The sequence below is a fragment of the Sporothrix brasiliensis genome (assembly GCF_000820605.1).
Source record: "Sporothrix brasiliensis 5110 chromosome Unknown Cont18, whole genome shotgun sequence".
NCBI classification, from domain to species: Eukaryota; Fungi; Ascomycota; class Sordariomycetes; order Ophiostomatales; family Ophiostomataceae; genus Sporothrix; species Sporothrix brasiliensis.
In genome coordinates, this window is record NW_024467137.1 from 2,396,404 (window position 1) to 2,413,343 (window position 16,940).

Below are 16,940 nucleotides of genomic sequence, written 5' to 3' on the forward strand. Positions count from 1 at the left end.
TCCTCTTCTTCTACTACCACCCCCTTTTGATTGTTTTTATAACGTTTTTAATTTCAAAGTATTATGTCGGCCTATTTTCCTTTTTTTTTTAGTAAATGCTTGGTGCCTAGTTGCTTTAAATGTCTGTGTTCTTGAGAAAGTGCTCTTCTTTCATCGGTACCTAAATTTCTATTAAAAAATAAAATAAAATAAACTGTATACCGAAATAGGTTCGAACCACTGCAGAACATTAACAGCTTCCATATTCGTTGTGTTGATTCAGACTCGACTCCGCGACATTGCAAGTGCCTTCCATTCGTTCCTGTTGTTAGAGCCTTAGCGGCCGGCTCTGGCGCCCCTTCCCCACTGAAACTTTTTCTGCCTGCTCTCTGTTCCTGCCTTCAATTTTTGTTAGTGAGGGGCGCACCTTCCGCCGTTAGCAGTGGCCGATGACGTGAGGCGGACACTCCGTCTAAACGGAAGGCGCTTCAGAATTTTGACCTACAGCTCCCATCTGGATATATCCACGGCACGCGACATTGTCTCAAAACACGCTTTCCTGTAGCCATTGGCTCCGCACTCCACGTCGAGCCCTTTTCTTTTGTCTTGTTCCTTTTTAGTCTGTTTCCGTCTTCTGTTTGCCCCATGTCGTCACTCCTGGCCCAGGCCAGCCACAGCCGGCCACTGCAGCTGGCGGCGACGGCGATTGTGTCGGGCGCGGTCGCCGTCGGCGTGCTCTTGGGCGTCCAGCACAACGTCCAGGCGTCACGGCTGCGTCGTCTGAAACGGTCAGTCGCCAACGATGTGGCCGCGGAGGAAGCCGCGGAGGCGGTTGGCGGCAAGACAGCCGCGTCGAGAAAGGCACAGGCCAACGGCGGCGTCGACCACAACGACCTCGGCGAGGTGGTTGAGACGGAAGACCCGGAAGAGCTGCGTGCCCTCGCCCTCGCCCGCCGCGCCCAGGCCGGCGACTACGCCGAAGAGGTCATTCTGGAGCAGCTGACGCGCAACCAGGCGTTCCTGACGCCGCAAGGGCTGCAGAACGTGCGCGATGCCGTCGTGGTGGTTGTTGGCTGCGGCGGGGTCGGCTCGCACTGCGCGGCCGCCCTCGCCCGCAGCGGCGTGGCACGCATCCGCCTCGTCGACTTTGACCAGGTGTCACTGAGCTCGCTCAACCGGCACGCCGTGGCGACGCTGGCCGACGTTGGCCGGCCCAAAGTGCGCGTCCTGTCGCGGCGGCTGCTGGCCGTGGCGCCGTGGGTGCGGTTCGATCTGCGCGGCGAGAAGTTTGACAAGGCGTCGGCTGCGCGTCTCCTGGGCCCGTGGCGGGACGCGGACGTCGAGGGTGCGTCGGGCGCGGGAGCTGACGGCACCAAGGAGCGCCCCGTGTCGTTTATTGTCGACGCCATTGACAACATCGACACCAAGGTCGAGCTGCTGCGCTACTGCCACGAGCACAAGCTGCCCATTATCGCGTCCATGGGTGCCGGCACCAAGAGCGACCCGACCAAGGTGGTGGTCGGCGACATCGGCTCGAGCGCCGAGGACCGGCTGTCGCGCGCAACGCGGCGGCGGCTCAAGCTGTTGGGCATCACGAGCGGCATTCCGGCCGTGTACTCGACGGAGCGCACAGAGGCGGGCGACGGGAAGGCTGCGCTGCTGCCGCTGCCGGACGAGCAGTTTGCCAAAGGCAAAGATGCAGTGCGTGAGCTGGGTGCGCTGCCCGACTTTCGTGTGCGTATCCTGCCGGTGCTGGGCACGATGCCGGCGGTGTTTGGCTACACGCTGGCGAACCATATTCTCTTGGTCCTTTCTGGTGTGTTTATCTGCGTCTGAGAAAAAAAAAAAAAAAAAAAACCATGCTGACAATATAGGCTACCCACACGACTATGCGGCCGTCAAGGGACGTGACAAGATGTACGATCAGATCCTGGCGGCTGTGCACGGCTTTGAGGAGAAGATGGTGCGCCATTTTGAAGAGGCCAGCAAGACCAAGACGGCGAATGGCGACACTGCCCTCACCGACGACAGCAACAGCAAAAAGGACAAGACGAGCAAAAAGGACAAGAAAAAGACGACGCCGTATGACGCCAACTCCGCCGCCGTCGGCCTGCGCGTGCCCTTGACGTCGGCCGACGTGGCCTTTCTTGTCGAGGAAATCTACCGCGGCCGCAGTGCCGTTTCGGGTCTGCCCACGCGCACGACGCTTGTCCGCTGGCAGCTGCCACAACGCGCCCAGGGCGCCGACGGCATCGTCGAGTCCCTGCTGGACCGTGTGCGCCCAGCGGCCGCAGACCTCGAGGGCGACATGCCCCTGCAGGCCGAGCAGAAGACGGCTCGCCTGCACCTGGGCGACCTTGTGTGCATGACGCGCGAAGAGGCCAGCCGGCACCAGGATCAGATCCTGTTCCAAGGCCGGCCGCTGTCGAGCCTGTACGACGAGGCCACGCTGGCGCGCATCGAGGCGCGGCGGCACGAGGCGGCCGAGTATGAGAAGTATAGGTAAAGCTCATGGAGGATATACACAAAAAGTCCCGTTTACGTCATGATCGATTTTTTTAAAAAAATATTTGTTTTGCATTAGAACCTTGTCCGTACGATTTGATACCATAAATTCACAGTCTTCCGTTGACCGTAGTATGCTCTGCTCATGACCGAATAGTACAAACGCCTGCCGTGATACCGTCCACCTTTCTAATCCTCGTCTCGCTGCAGTCCTTGCCGGCTGCGTCCCAGACTCTCGGCCAGACCCATGTTGCCGACCTTTTTGCGCAAATTGGTACTGAACGACGACGTCATGGCGCCTGCGCCCGTTCCCGCCCTCAGTTTGGCATCGTCGGCCCGCGCGCGGTCGTCTGCTTCCCGTGCAGCTGCCTCCGTGGCCTCGATCTCGGCGAGCCGTGTCTCGCGCTCTTTGGCGAGATCGGCCGCGTTGGCTTGCATCGCGGCCAGCTTGCGCGCGCGCTCGTCTGCGTCGCTATTGCTGTTGCCGTTGCGGTATGGCGGTCGTCCGTTGTCCCGCCGATCACGGCCATTTCTGTCCTCGTGGTTGTCTCGGTGCGGCCGTTTGTCGCGGCCACCGTTTCGGTCCCCGTTGCGGTCGCCTGCTTCCCGACGTGAAAGGTCGCCATTGTCGTCTCTCTCTCCCCGCGGCCGCTCGTGTCTTGGTGGCGAGCGGGAGCGCGAATGTGATGGTGAGCGAGGACTCCGGTCTCGACGGTCACGGCGGTCGCGTGGACTGCGATCTCGCCGCCTGTCCCGCGACCGATCGCGCCCTCCGTCGTCCCTCCGGCTCGCGCCCCTGTCTCTGTCTCTATCGTCATAATTGCGGCGCGAGCTTCGCCGGTCATCTTCTGGTGATTCCCGCCGGGCTCGTCTTGAGTCACGATCGCGTCCCCGGTCTTGTTCTCGGTCTCGGTCACGGTCTCTTGAATCGTCGCGCCGCCGTCTCTTATGCCGCCGCTCGTCGTCATCGTCTCGGTGGCTGCTGCGGTGATGGCTGCTTCGGTGATGCGACCGGCGACTGCTGCTGCTGTGGCTGGTCTTTTTCCGGTCGCCGCTGTCGTCACCCGCCACGCCCATCGCCGCCATTAGCTGTCGCCGCCGGATCGGGTCGTTGACCATGGCCTCGTAGGACTGTTGTTCCTGGCGCTTGATTGCGAGCAGCGGGTCTTCGCGGATTTTGGCGGCCATGTCGCGCGCCGATGCTGCCGTGGGAAGCGCGCCGGCCGCACCAACGGCCGACGGTGCGTCGAGTGACGCAAACCGGTCCGGCACTGCATTCTTCTCCAGTTGCTTGTGCTCGTCGCCCCGCAGCACCGCATCGATGCGCCGCTTGCCCAGCAAGAACGCCTCGGCCTCTTCCGTCACCATGCCGCCATTGTCTGTCGAGGGGCCCTGGTACATCCAGTCCACGCGGTCGACGCGCTTGGTGCCGCCGGCCGCCTCAAGCTGCCGTGTAATCTCCTCTTCCTGGCGCTCTTTGCGCAGCTCTTCGATGCGCTCATTGACCTTTTTGCGCTCGGCCAGCGCCGCCTGCTCGCTCTCCCATACTCGTCGCTGGTTCTTGAGGTTGACGACGTGCCAGCTCTTTTTCGTGTTGAGATCGCCGCTGCCCATGGTGATTGTAGGAAGGCCGTGATTGTGTCGAGATGGGGTTGTTCGGGGAAAAGAAAAAAGGAGGACGAGGCAAAAACAAGAGAAGGCTGGGAGAAATGCCTGTTTGGCAGTTGCCTCCCAGAAGCACGTGCACACGCTAAAAATGGGAGCAGGCTGAAAAGTGGCCCGTGCACCCATGACGGCGGGGCGCTCTTTCCAGTAGTCTATCTTGCCTACCCCAGTGGAGCTCTTTCCGCTTTCTGGAGCTTGGCTGCCCACTGTAGCAGTCCCCTCTTCTCAATCCCAACTTCCTTCCTTTCGACGTCGCTTCCTCTGTTTTGCATTTATCACGAACTTTTTGCACGACAACGTCCCCGAACAGTCTCTTCCACGATACTTAGCCACGCTCTAGCCGCACCATTGCTACTGTTGTCCTCCTATCCATCTGACTTTTCCTATCCCCTCGACTGTCGTACAATCCTTCCGTCTTACCCCACCCTCCACCGTCGCCAGCATGTCGGACGACGACTTCATGCAGGAGTCAGACGAGGAGGAATACGACTTCGAGTACGAGGACGACGAAGACGAGCCGGATGCGGGCGAGGTGACGATCGAGAACAAGTACTACAATGCAAAGCAGACGAAGCTGTCCGACCCAGACGAGGCCATTGCCGAGTTCCTCGGCCTGCCGGAGCTCGAGCCGGAAAAAGGCGACTGGGGCTTCAAGGGCCTCAAGCAGGCCATCAAGCTGGAGTTCCGGCTCGGGCGCTACGAGGAAGCCGTGTCCCACTACAAGGAGCTGCTGACCTACGTCAAGTCGGCCGTCACGCGCAACTACTCGGAAAAGTCCATCAACAACATGCTCGACTTTTTCGAGAAGACGTCGGCCGCGTCGGCCGCCGCCGGCGACAAGCGCGCTGCCAACTTCATGGAAGCCTTTTACGAGCTGACGCTGACGTGCTTCCAGAGCACAAACAACGAGCGGCTGTGGCTCAAGACCAACATCAAGCAGGCCAAGCTGCTGCTGGACCGGCAGCGGTACGTCGACGTCATGAAGAAGCTGCGCGACCTGCACCGCGCCTGCCAGCGGCCCGACGGCTCCGACGACCCGTCCAAGGGCACGTACCTGCTTGAGATCTACGCCCTCGAGATCCAGATGTACGCCGAGCGCAAGAACAACAAGCAGCTCAAGCAGCTGTACCAGCGCGCGCTGACGGTGCGCTCGGCCGTGCCGCACCCCAAGATCATGGGCATCATCCGCGAGTGCGGCGGCAAGATGCACATGAGCGAGGAGAACTGGAAGGACGCCCAGAGCGATTTCTTCGAGTCGTTCCGCAACTACGACGAGGCCGGCTCGCTGCAGCGCATCCAGGTGCTCAAGTACCTGCTGCTGACCACCATGCTCATGCGCTCCAACATCAACCCCTTTGACTCGCAGGAGACCAAGCCCTACCGCAACGACCCGCGCATCGCCGCCATGACCGACCTCGTCGAGGCCTACCAGCACGACGACATCCACCGCTACGAGAACGTCCTGCACCGCAACCCCGACCTGCTGCAGGACGCCTTCATTGCCGAGAACATTGACGAGGTCACGCGGAACATGCGCACCAAGGCCGTCCTCAAAATCATCGCGCCCTACACCCGCCTGCGCACGCGCTGGATCGCCGAGCAGATCCGCATCAGCGACGCCGAGGTGCAGGACATCCTGGGCTTCTTGATCATCGACGGCCGCATCTCCGGCACCATTGATCAGCAGACCGGCATCCTCGAGCTGGCGTCCACGGTCGACGCCGACCGCGTCGAGGCTCTCGCCCAGCTGTCCGCGGCCATGGCGGGCCTCGCAGCCGCCATGTTCAACAGCACAGCGCTGTCGCTGCGCACAGCCGCCAACGACATTGTTGGTTTTGCTAGTTCCAGGAACCAGGGGCACAGCGGAAATACCGGCGCGGGCAGCTTCTTTCCAAGGACGCCGCAAGGTCAGCGGTCACGAGGGCTTCGGGGCCAGTTCGGCGCGGCACGAGCGGCGGGCCTGGTAGACGATGGCAACTTTGGAGCTGCTTAGACGGTCTGGAGAGACTACTGCCAGTGCGACCCGGCGCATCCGCGTACCTTGTTTGAGCAAATCGTACGACACGGCGTCGGCCTGCAGCTACAGCCGTTGGCCGTGTCGGGTCAGTGGCTGCTGCGATGCCACCGAGGTTTGCCGATTTCATTATGGAGCCGCTTGACTTAGAATAACGACAACGTGTTTTGAATTACAATGGCATCACAGCCTCTGAGATAGGACCTTGCAGCAGCAAGAAAGCGCTTGAGTATTGCAGAGGTATAATGTATTAAATAGGGAGCAAAGCATCCAATACGATTTTCAACGACAAAGAACAGGAGTTGCAAGAAAAGTGACTAGAAAACGACAATGCAAAAGCAAAACCTCTTTGCAGAACTTGGTATTTCCCTCCATCACCGGTTTGGTATTCGCATTTCCGTCCATCCATTTCATCCGTGAAGTGGTCGTCGAATTCATTTCCCCATGTCTTCCATAATATTGGTTGCCAAACATAGGTAAATCGATAAATACGCACATTGAAAGAAATCAGAAATAAACAAAACAAGGCAGAAGACAATGTACGAAAATAAAAAAAGACAAAACAATCTGACAAAAGAAAGCATCGTAGATTAGAGAAAGAAGAAAGAGAGAACGCAAAGGCCGAAAGAACTAAAATTGCTCTTCCTGTGAGCGCACCAACTCGCACAGCGTGCGCAGGAACAGTGGGTCAATGGCACGCGCGGCCTCGGTGTTGAGCAGCGTGTTGCCCAGCTGCCCAGTCGTCAGCTTCATCGTGGCAACCAGCTGGCTGATGCAGGCGTGCAGCCCAGCGTGGAGGTCGCGCATCGACGCATCAGAAGCGGCGGTAGCCGCTGCAGCAGCAGTAGCAGCAGCAACCGTAGCGGGGACGCCTTCGGTCGGGATGGACACGTCCTCGGCCTCGTAAAACGGCTTGCTAATTTCGACCGACTTTGGTTTGGAGTTATTGCTATTGTTGCTGTTGCCACTTATGCTGCCCGGTAGAGACTTCATAATCATCTTGGACGCCACAGCAGCACGGCTGGCTCGGGCCGCAAAGGAATGGTCATTGGGATCAGCCGCTGATGCTGCAGCTGCCTCAGCTGACTCCGAAATGGACTGGGCCATGCGACGGCGCATCGAGTTGTAACGGCGGACCAAGCTGCTGCTGCGTAGTGACGTCGGCGACGAGAGCTCAGACGCACCACCCGAGGCTGTTGACGGCTGCTTGCCACGACCGTGGCCGTTGATGGTACTGAGACTGCCCATGCTGGCCGTCTCTGGTTCCAGAGTCTCAGTGATGCCCAAGAGGAGAGCAGCCTTGCGCGAGATCATGCGACCGTCATCGTTGTCGCCGTGGGCGCTGTACCCGCGCGACGGCGGCCGCGACGACGACATGGACAGCAGGCGAGAGGATGTGTTGGCATTGAGGCGCATCTCGTCCAGTTCCTCGAGCGGCTGGTGCCGTGACCGCGTGCCATGGTCGCTCGGCGAGGGACCATCATCTGACATGGCTGGGAGAGGCACATCGGAGCCAACGTAGACACGAATCGTCTGACGACGCTGTTGCTGGGTTGTCTCAAACAGAGTCGCCGAGGAGGCCACCGTCGTCATGGTGTGGGAAGTCGTGACAGGATCACTCGAAGACGGTTGGGCGACACCAGGGACGACGCGAACATCGACCTCCGCCGCAGCATCCTCGGACGCTGCTGAAGGCGGCGGCGGGCACAGGAGGCTAATGTAGTTGAAGGCAATAATGTGGGCATACAATGCTTCGCACAGATAGTCAGAGCCAGTGGGGAAGATGCGCTTCAGGGAGAGGAAGCTGGCCTTGCCCTGCTGGTCGCCTTCGGCGGTGCCACCGCCGGACATTGACATGAAGTTGTTCTCGGTGCGACTACTGCCACGACGGCCATTGGTTGACAGGCGCGGCATCGAAGGGGTCATGCTCGCGGTTGGAGATGCTGGGTACTCTTTGTTGGAGCTACCGTTGAGGCCACCAATGCTGCTAGAGCTGTTTGACGACCGGAAGTTGGTAAACAGGTGCAAGTTGGGTGCGGCGGAACGAGTGTTGTTGGCAATCTTCTTGGGCAGTTTCCAGAAGCGGTGCGATGAGTTCGATGCCAACGAAGGAGCCGTCATGGACCGCGAGACGCCCGTCCCAAGGTCAAACGACATGCTGGTGGGCGACGTGGGCGACAGTGGCGGGATGCCGTGTGCCATGGACGTCGGGCTCGGAGGCAGGGCTCCTGGCAACTGGGGCGCCATCAGGAGACGGTAAGTGCTGTCGGCATCGGTCTGGCTGCAACGGCGGACCTTGCGCGAGTAGGTGCGGATGGTCTGGATAGAGAAGCTCGACAGATTGAGCATAGTCTCAGGAAAGCAAGAGACAGAGACACGAAGCGTGTCGACGACTTCACGTGGCAGGGGAATGCCGACGGTGCCCGGTTGTGAGAAGAACTGAAGCGGGACGGGCTGGGCCTGCTGTAGAGCCGACTGTAGCTCGTACTGGCCCGTTGTGGCAGCGGCACTGGAGAAGGCAGCTTCCGGTGCGGCGGCGTTGGGGGCTGTTCTTGGGCGGACATTTGGCGCCTCAATCGCTTCGGGCACGACGTCGCGTGCCTCGTCCGCATGCTGCTCGTCGTCGTCGTAGATAGTTTCCCGCTTGCGAGGGACAGCAGAACGACTATGTTGCTTCTGCTGCTGCTGCTGCTCCTGTGCCAACTCAAGCTGGCTCTTCGACGCGTGCTCGATCCATGACTGCAGGTGCGACGACGTCTCTTCAGGGTTCTCCACGAGAGCGGCCACGGATGCAATGGCAGGGCGTTCGTGGAGCTCTGGTAGCGCGTCAAGCGGGCGGCCCGGTGACACCGACCGAATGGAGCGGACGGAGCGCGGCGGCTGCTTGGAAAAGGGCATCATGGTCGCCAGCATGATCTTGTCTTGGCCCTCGTCGTAGTTGTAGGCCCCCTCAAAGTCACCAAAGAGATCAGCGTCGTTTTCGGCCAGATGCTTTTCGATCTCGCGGTCGTCGTCGTCGTGACCAGAAGCGGCACCTGTGTGATGGTCGGCGTCGCTGTCGTCGTCAAACTGGCTGACAAGGAGCGGCTCGACAAAAGGCTGTTCGCTCGCGTCGTGGGTGTTGTCGCCAACGTTCTCATTGGCGCCACTGCGAGTAACGGAAAAGACTTCGCGACCACGGCGAACGAGGTGCTCACTCGGGGTGGGCTTGTGAGCTGCCTTCTTAATGGGTGGCATGTCGAGAGGCGTGCGTGTCCGTGCAACGGGCTTGCGGTAGACGGTCTTCTCCAGTAAGACAGGAGGCTCCTCATGGTCTACAATGCTGTCTGTATCAAAGCGGCTGCGGCGTTCCGTGACGGCAAAGTCAGGCCGCATCTGATATTGAGATGAGGAGCTCGTTCGGGGACGGTCATTCAGTGCCTCGGCTCTCCTACCACGAGGCGCGTCACTGAAGACAGACACGTCGCTAAAGGACAGGAAATGCCGAAGCTTGTGTTCATGGCTATGGTGAGCCTTGTTTTGCTGTTCAGAGTCGTGTTCCCGGAACGGCAAAGCTCTCCGATCTTGGTGGCTGAGGGAGGAGCGACGCTGGGGCACGCCGGTGAACGTTGATGATACTGGCTCATCCGGGACGTTCGAAGTCTGAATCTTCTGACCGTTCTGCTTCTCGGCGGCGCGATCGTTGATCGCACGGAAATCGGTGGCAGGTGCATCGTTCATGGGGCCGACGGCCGTCTTGGGTCGCTGGGGAAGGCCTCCGTAGTTCACAGGAGAGACGGCGATGCTTTTAGGTTCGGCCGCGGAGTCGACGTGGGATGCAGGGCGGTTGCTGCTGACGCCGGTCATGTTCTTGATGTCACTGTACGTCTCATCCTTGTCGGAGTCGGCGCCGTCATCGTCATTGTCGTCGTCAAAACGCATCCAACTAGACTGTGAGACGGCACCTTCACGACTGGTCGACTTGTTGCGGCTCAGGGGCCGACCATATTCCTTGTCCTGGGCGCTCTTGGCCTTGCTGGCGTTCTCCTCCTGAACGCCACTCGCCGCGTCAACGCTGCCGTCCGATGTGCTGTCGGAGATGGCCTTGGTGCTACCGCGCCGGCTGGTGTCGAGGCTGAACTCGACGTGACGGTCGCCTGACGATGCGGTCGTGGCAACGGACTCGCGCTGCGAGCCAGCGAGGCCGCTCTTGGCATACTGACCCAAGGCCGACGGCGTGGTGCGCGTCGATTGCGACGAGAAGCGGCACCCCGGACCGCCAGACGAGGTGACGGACGTGGCCATGGTGACGACCGACTGCTGGCGGCCGCGCGGGCCTCCTCCTCCTCCTCCTCCGCCGCCAGCGATGCTGCTAGCACCGTCGTCGATGTCTGTGTTGGTGATGGCGGAGATGTTGGAGCGGTTCGAGTCGTGGCTGTAGCGGTGGTAGCCGTAGTTGTAGGAGTCGTAGAGACTACCGTAGCTATCGCGGTGGCCGTAATTGCTGGGGGCGTCAACAGAGAGGTGATTCTGTTGCATCTGTTGCTTCTGCTGCTTCTGCTGGGGAAGGAGCGGCGTCGTGTGTGCGGGAAGGTGCGTTTGAGTCTGCTGCGGAAAGTGCGACGGGGTGTCGTCGGTCTGCTCTTTTCGAACGCTGTCCCTTTCCCTGGTGACCTGCGGCTGGCTTTGTTCCTTCTGTTCAAGGTGGGTGTTGTCCTCTTCCTTGTCCTTGTGACTTGCCATGAGCTTCTGCTCCTGCTTCTGCTGCAGCATCAACTGTTTCTCCAGCAAGCTCTGCAGCAGCTGCTTCTCCTGCAGTTGTTGTTGGAGTTGTTGGAGCTGGCGGAGTTGTTTGAGCTGCTGCAGCTGTTTCCAGTGCTGGATCTGTTCGTCTTCCTGGTGCTGGACACGCTCGTGCATGGACAGTTGCGGCGCAGGCGACGACTTGGACTCACTGCCTTGTCCACCTCGACCTTGGCCACTGACACCCTCTCCTGGTCCTCCGTTTCGGCGCGACAAGCGAATGTTGGGCAACTCGAAGCTGTCAACACTGTCTGTGTCCCACTCGCCTGTGGTGTTGTGTCCCGGTTCTTGGTGGTGGGTGGCTACAGCTATGGGGTTCACAGTCGTACCCGCAGCGTAACGAGGCACAGCAGACGAGGAGTATGAAGGCGGGCCGTGCTGCTTGATTTTAGATCGCGATATGGAAAAGACAGGTCCTGGGCTGTTGCCACGGTCGCGGTCGTGGTCGGCGATGCCGCCGGCCGTTGTTGGTCTTTGACTGAGGCGCGTATCTGCGGCGTCATCAGAGTTGCTGAACTCTCCCCTGTGCTGGTGCTGGTGCTGGTGCTGGGATTGGCGCAGATACGAGGCCAGATCGTTGGGAATGGCGTGCGTAGTCGATTTGGAACGGGTGTGGTGGTCCTGATGGGCCGGTTGGTTATGTTTATGATTTTGGCCGGAAGACGGCGTTTTGCTAGGTAGAAATTTGCGAGGGGACGACGCATAAGCGATCGTGGCCGGGTTGCTGAGGCTACTGAGGTTGTTGAGGTTGTTGAGGTTGTTCAGTGCGCTCAGATTGCCGAGACTGTCCAAAATGCTGCTCGCCTCTTCGAGGCTCAGGTTGTTGAGCTTGTGGTTGAGCTGACCCAGGTCCAAGCCCAAGTCCTGGATGCTCTGGGACTCAAAAATGGCGTCCATGGGCCGCGGAGCACCGGAGGTCATTCGGTTCGACGGGAAGAGCGACTCGGCTGTTTCCAGGTCGAGCGCCAGGATCTCGGGGAAGTTGCACGCTGCGTCCATGGCGTGTGTAAAACAATGAGAGGATGGTGGAGACAAGGAGTACCGTGAGCCAAAGAATATGGCCGAGAAATGTGTTCACAAAGAGATAACAAACCGTGATTCGTAGAAGGCCTTAGGACGTGACGAAGGATTCGTTGTGTGCTATTCGTATATTTTGTGTTTGTCTGTGTACGTGTGTCTGTGTCTTGTGATAAGAGTCGTGGAGCATAAAGCGCAATGCTGTCTGGCTTGCAACTCCGTGTGTGCTTCCAATGGACTGTTGTGTCTGTCAAGTGCAGCCAGCGGAAGGAAGAAACAGTCGACAGATGAATAGGCAAGACGATGCTGTCTCTCTGTCTCTGACTCTGACTTGGTCTCTGCTTGTGACAGTTACACGCGGGCAGTGCAAAAGTCCTTCCGAGAGCGAGCGAGAGGAGCCCGGAGACGGAAATGAGCGACGACGAAACAAGTGGTGTACGTGGTTCGACTGTTGCGCGAGATAACTCGTGGAACGGAACGCAGGATGCTCGCGTAGAGGAGGACAAGAGAATCATATAAAAGACGGTGCAAAACACACGAGAACAATGAAAGTGTAGGGCAAGACGAGAAAAGAGAAACAACAAGGAAAGCGAAGTAAACTTCCGGGCCCGCCACGAGAGATCTCAGTCCGTCAATATTATATGGACCAGGACAAGCTTCACTCGTGTTGTCTGGTTGTTAGCTGTAGGTATCGGGACGCGTAAGGTGATGAAGCAAGAAACAAAAAATAAAGGGAGGTGCAACAAAATAGGAATAGAGATTTGAGAAGTGAAAACAAGAGACACAACAGAAAAAGGGAAAGGGAGGGCAAAGACGGAGAATAAGAGACACGAGGAACCGAAACCGAGCGAGAGGATAGGACGAGTTAGAAAAGAGTAAAATGAAATGAGGAGAAACATGCAGAGGCACGCAAGAGACACGCGAAGAGGAGGGCATGCAAAGTCCATGCAGGTGGGTGAAAAAAAAAAAAGGAACAGAAGCCACGCGAACGCCAGAGGAGGCGTAAGTACAGTGTCAATTACCGTTAGCCGATAACTCAGAGTGATGTAAAACATGAAATAAGGAGACGATCGAGATACAAGGACCAGGACGACCGCAAGACATACAAGAGACAAAGGTATTATTCTCAAGAAGCGAAGCGAGGGCTAGAAGCCGTTGCAAGCTAAGGGACCGATCAAAAGCCAGTAGTGAGGGTAGGGCGGGGGGGTTAGACGAACTAACTGTCACACAACCGACGACAACTAGGGTGTACAAGTAAACGACCAAACGGAAGACATGCATGTCCTCCGACAAAATTCAAATATACGAAGTGAAAAAGAAAAGGCAAAGGCACAAATCGGAACTGGGAAAAATACTACAAATAGAAAATCACGCGGCACACGAGGACAGCCAGGTCAGGGTCCAGGTACAAGGGAAACCCGAAAAAAACGGGGACAGGAGAGAGGCCCAGGGAAAGTAGAAACCGTGATACAATAAATAAACACGTACGGAAAGACGGTGCATTAGGGACCGCACACCAACATAAACGACAGCGGCAGACGATCCGTACGTTGGTGGCCGAGGGGAGTGGAGGCTAGGTGGAGGCTAGATTTAATGCGTGATGGACGGTGGATGACGGATGTTCTATACCGGAGCCCTGTAAGTCGGCCAATTGCTAAAATAGATCGCCTCGCCCAGAAGTGCAGATGCAGGCTGACAAAGTGCAGTAGCGTCCTGCGTGGCGCGCAGCAAGGGACGAACAGGAACAGGAACAGGACGGCCGGATGGTGGGATGGAGGGATGGATGCAAACTGGCACCGGCTTCGGGAATCGGGACAAAGATGGAGTACTAAGGCAAGGGAGAGAGATACGATGCATGGATGTGGGCATCAGACTCATGTCTACCCACGAGGCGAAAAAGAAAACGCACACGCATACAAAAGGGGCAAAACAGACAAGAGAATGAAAAATATGCTGTGGCACTGTAGCACGAATAGATAGCCATGTTCGTGATACACGTGTTTACTCCGTATGAGCAGAGTAAAAGGATCGACATTGGCGACGGCTGTAGTGCGGCTGCAAAAAGAAAGAAAAAACAGATAACGAAAAGGAAAACACACAAAAAAAAAGAAAATCCAAACTATTGAATTGATTGCATAACCTAGTGTCCAACTCATCTCTCGTGGCAATAGACGATGGAAGACGGCCATGATTTGTAAAAGCAAGAAAAGCAGAGAGCAAAGACAAAAAATCACAAAACAAGAGAATGACCACCCCGTGTAAGACATTTGGCAGTTGGTGCAACACGCCACAGGGGGCAAGACGAAGAGGATGCGTGCATATCGGGTGTCCAGTATCCTGCACGAGAGAAGCGCAAGAATAGAAAACAGAACTCGCTTAAAGCAACAACCAGGAGAGGAAAGCCTGGGCAAAGTGAACATAAGCCTATACGTGCAGGGAAAAGGGGCATAGGCACGATATCCTTTCCTTTTTTTGTTGCGTGCGTCTGAATTTTGCGAGTTCGACTAGCAAATTTGAAAACGAAGCTCCTAAAGCCCACCAATGCATTTGAGTGCTGCGTGCACCGTGGTATGCATCGCTACCTTGGTGTGTCTCAATTAGTGGACCTCGCGAGAGAGGAGCAAGACAGCAATGAGACATTTCTCCCTGCTTCGAGGCAATCATCAAATTAATGCCAGCCGCCAGGAGCGAGAGGGCGCTACGGCCAGCTCAACTAGAACAACGCCAGCAAGACCAAACTCAATAAAGCTAGTCTGCGTGCAATGAGTTGTGGAATTTGGTACTATTCGCGCGGGAGATCCACATGCGCCTTCCCGGACTTGGGGCACACGTCCTGTGAAGGGCGACGCGAGGGGTGACGATGACAGGACAGGTGCAGCATGAGATGCTTGAGAACCAGGCGTCAAACCCACGTCGTGGCAACTGAGCAGATGTCGGCATGGGGAGCTTGCGGGGACGATCTTGGGCTAATTCGGAGGCTGAGTCCGATATACCTCCCTGTCGTCCTATTTCCGTAGTGGTTGTATCATAGTTGAAAAATGTGATTGGCGATTCTCTCTTGCCAGCTCACGAGAAATATCGACCCATCTCCCCTAGATCAGCGTTGGCATCTTGAAGTTTTGCAGTTTTGCAGTTTTGCAGTTTGGCAGTTTCGATGTCCTTAGGGTGGCTTGACTGAGCTGAACTGCTTATAAGATGCGGAGGACGAATGTAACTGGATGGTTACCGTACCTGTTAAGAATGTAGCCATTTAGCCCGGCTGCATGGCACGCACTTGACAATGGCGAACAGGCCTTGAAAAATACGACCCTGCCATGTCATTTGCCTTGCTCCAAGGCAAGGAAAGTCCCGCTCTCGGTTAACCGGGGTTCGTTCTCTTGATTCCCACTCGGTGAGATGACGTTTGGTGCTTGACTCGGGGCCGTTTCGGTTCGTACACGGCTACGTCGTTGTTGGGGTCGCGAGAAAAGAGTACATGTAGTTCGCTCTCATAAGCATGAGATAAAAAGGCAAGGGCAAGAAAAGCAAGAAAAGAAAAAGTACAGGATCCGTACATGCTAGGTGGAGTGGGGAGACCCTCGATGCGAGGGAGTGGAGAATATGCACACAGATCTGCAAATTCGTGCAGCTGAACTGTGGGTGTGATTGAAAACCAGTCTGAACTGTTGTGCCAGTACGTCAACAAGACGTAAACTTTTTTGTTAAACAAAAAAGGCTTGCAGGATCATCCGGTAGCCAGGGAGCGGATCGACATATGGCGTCGTGCCATGATCGGAACACGGAGGGGCACGAAGCACGACACGAAGATGCCCCTTTGCTTGCCAGATGCCGGTCGGAGGCATCGCATCGGAGGAAGGACGAGCCAAAGTGGTCAAAAGTAGCGAAAAGGGGGCGAGAAGTGGGGGGAAAGAGCAGGGAAATAGACCACAACTGCTGTATTCTAGTTATGTCTGAGGATGAGCGGCGTTAGTTTGAGAAGGAGGGAGAGAGAAGAAGGCCAAGAAATGCATTGTAAGAGCTCGAACGGCAGCAGACATGGAGGCGAGAGAGTCCAGCTTTTGTGATAAGTTACGTCGGGAGCAATGGTGAAAATATAGCGGTAGGTTGATGCTTTGAATTGTTGGATGATAACAGTAAGCAATGGAAGGGCAACTGAGAAACCCGTTGCTAACATCGACGGAGGAATGAAATGTAAAAAACAACAAAATGGAAGAAAAGAACAAAAGAACGAGAGGAAAAGAGGAAACAAGACGCAGGTCGCATGGACAGAATCGACAAATCAACATGCCCGACACAAGGTGCCCCCAATATGGGATCACGAGACGAGGCGAGCTTTATCATCCCAAGTAGACTGTAAAAACGTGCGAGGAGACTGCGACGCTTGCTTGTGTCTGCACTCGGATATGGATACCAGATAGTATATCCTTGCCGGGATACAAAGCGGAAAAGGAGGTAAAAACAGAAACAAGAAACAAGAACACGAGAGTTGGCAAGACACCATGAAAACAAAAGACGGCACAACAACAGGAATGCTAAGGCTCTGTCAGAAACAAGAGACATGCAAGGGAGTCCAGGCAAGGGGAGAGGGACAGACTAGGAGACAGGCGGACGCGGAAACGAGCTGCAAGGAGATGCGAATGAAGCAGAGAGTGACAAAGGGCAGAAAGAGGAGGCGAAAAGAGGCATCGACAAGGCCACTGGAGCTAGTCAAAATAGTGGCGGAAAGAGCCAGCCAGAGAGCACAGAACTTCGCAGTCTCTCCTTCCTAATTGGCCAGTCCTTACAACCCCGCCTGGACAAAGAGGCTGGACCGCTGCTCTCAGTAAAGGAAAGACCCACACTGCCGAGCACCTGCCGTTTTTTTAGCGGGCGGTGTGGCTTTGCGTCAGAGTCCCTTCCCATTCCACTGTCACCACACGACAGCTATCCATCGCTGTCACGAACTCGAACTGCCCCATCACGTCCGACCCGCCTTCGC

General features: G+C 56.8%; 4 protein-coding genes across 4 annotated transcripts; 2 read left to right on the forward strand and 2 right to left on the reverse strand.

The window, feature by feature from the left end:
- Window positions 1–624: 624 nt before the first annotated feature.
- Window positions 625–2,485, forward strand: SPBR_01523 (ThiF family protein; the record flags this gene model as incomplete). The annotated part of the gene is made up of 2 exons (XM_040759833.1): window positions 625–1,795; window positions 1,854–2,485. The coding sequence occupies 2 exons, from the start codon at window positions 625–627 to the stop codon at window positions 2,483–2,485; spliced, it is 1,803 nt and encodes a 600-aa protein (XP_040619641.1).
- A 188-nt stretch (window positions 2,486–2,673) lies between these two features.
- On the reverse strand, window positions 2,674–4,098 carry SPBR_01690 (pre-mRNA-splicing factor cwc25; the record flags this gene model as incomplete). The annotated part of the gene is made up of 1 exon (XM_040760000.1): window positions 2,674–4,098. The coding sequence occupies one exon, from the start codon at window positions 4,096–4,098 to the stop codon at window positions 2,674–2,676; it is 1,425 nt and encodes a 474-aa protein (XP_040619642.1).
- A 493-nt stretch (window positions 4,099–4,591) lies between these two features.
- Window positions 4,592–6,142, forward strand: SPBR_01635 (COP9 signalosome complex subunit 2; the record flags this gene model as incomplete). Its single annotated transcript, XM_040759945.1, has 1 exon — window positions 4,592–6,142. One exon carries the CDS (start codon window positions 4,592–4,594, stop codon window positions 6,140–6,142), a length of 1,551 nt encoding a protein of 516 aa, XP_040619643.1.
- Window positions 6,143–6,793: 651 nt separating this feature from the next.
- On the reverse strand, window positions 6,794–11,944 carry SPBR_01195 (uncharacterized protein; the record flags this gene model as incomplete). Its single annotated transcript, XM_040759506.1, has 1 exon — window positions 6,794–11,944. The coding sequence occupies one exon, from the start codon at window positions 11,942–11,944 to the stop codon at window positions 6,794–6,796; it is 5,151 nt and encodes a 1,716-aa protein (XP_040619644.1).
- Between the last annotated feature and the right edge of the window lie 4,996 nt (window positions 11,945–16,940).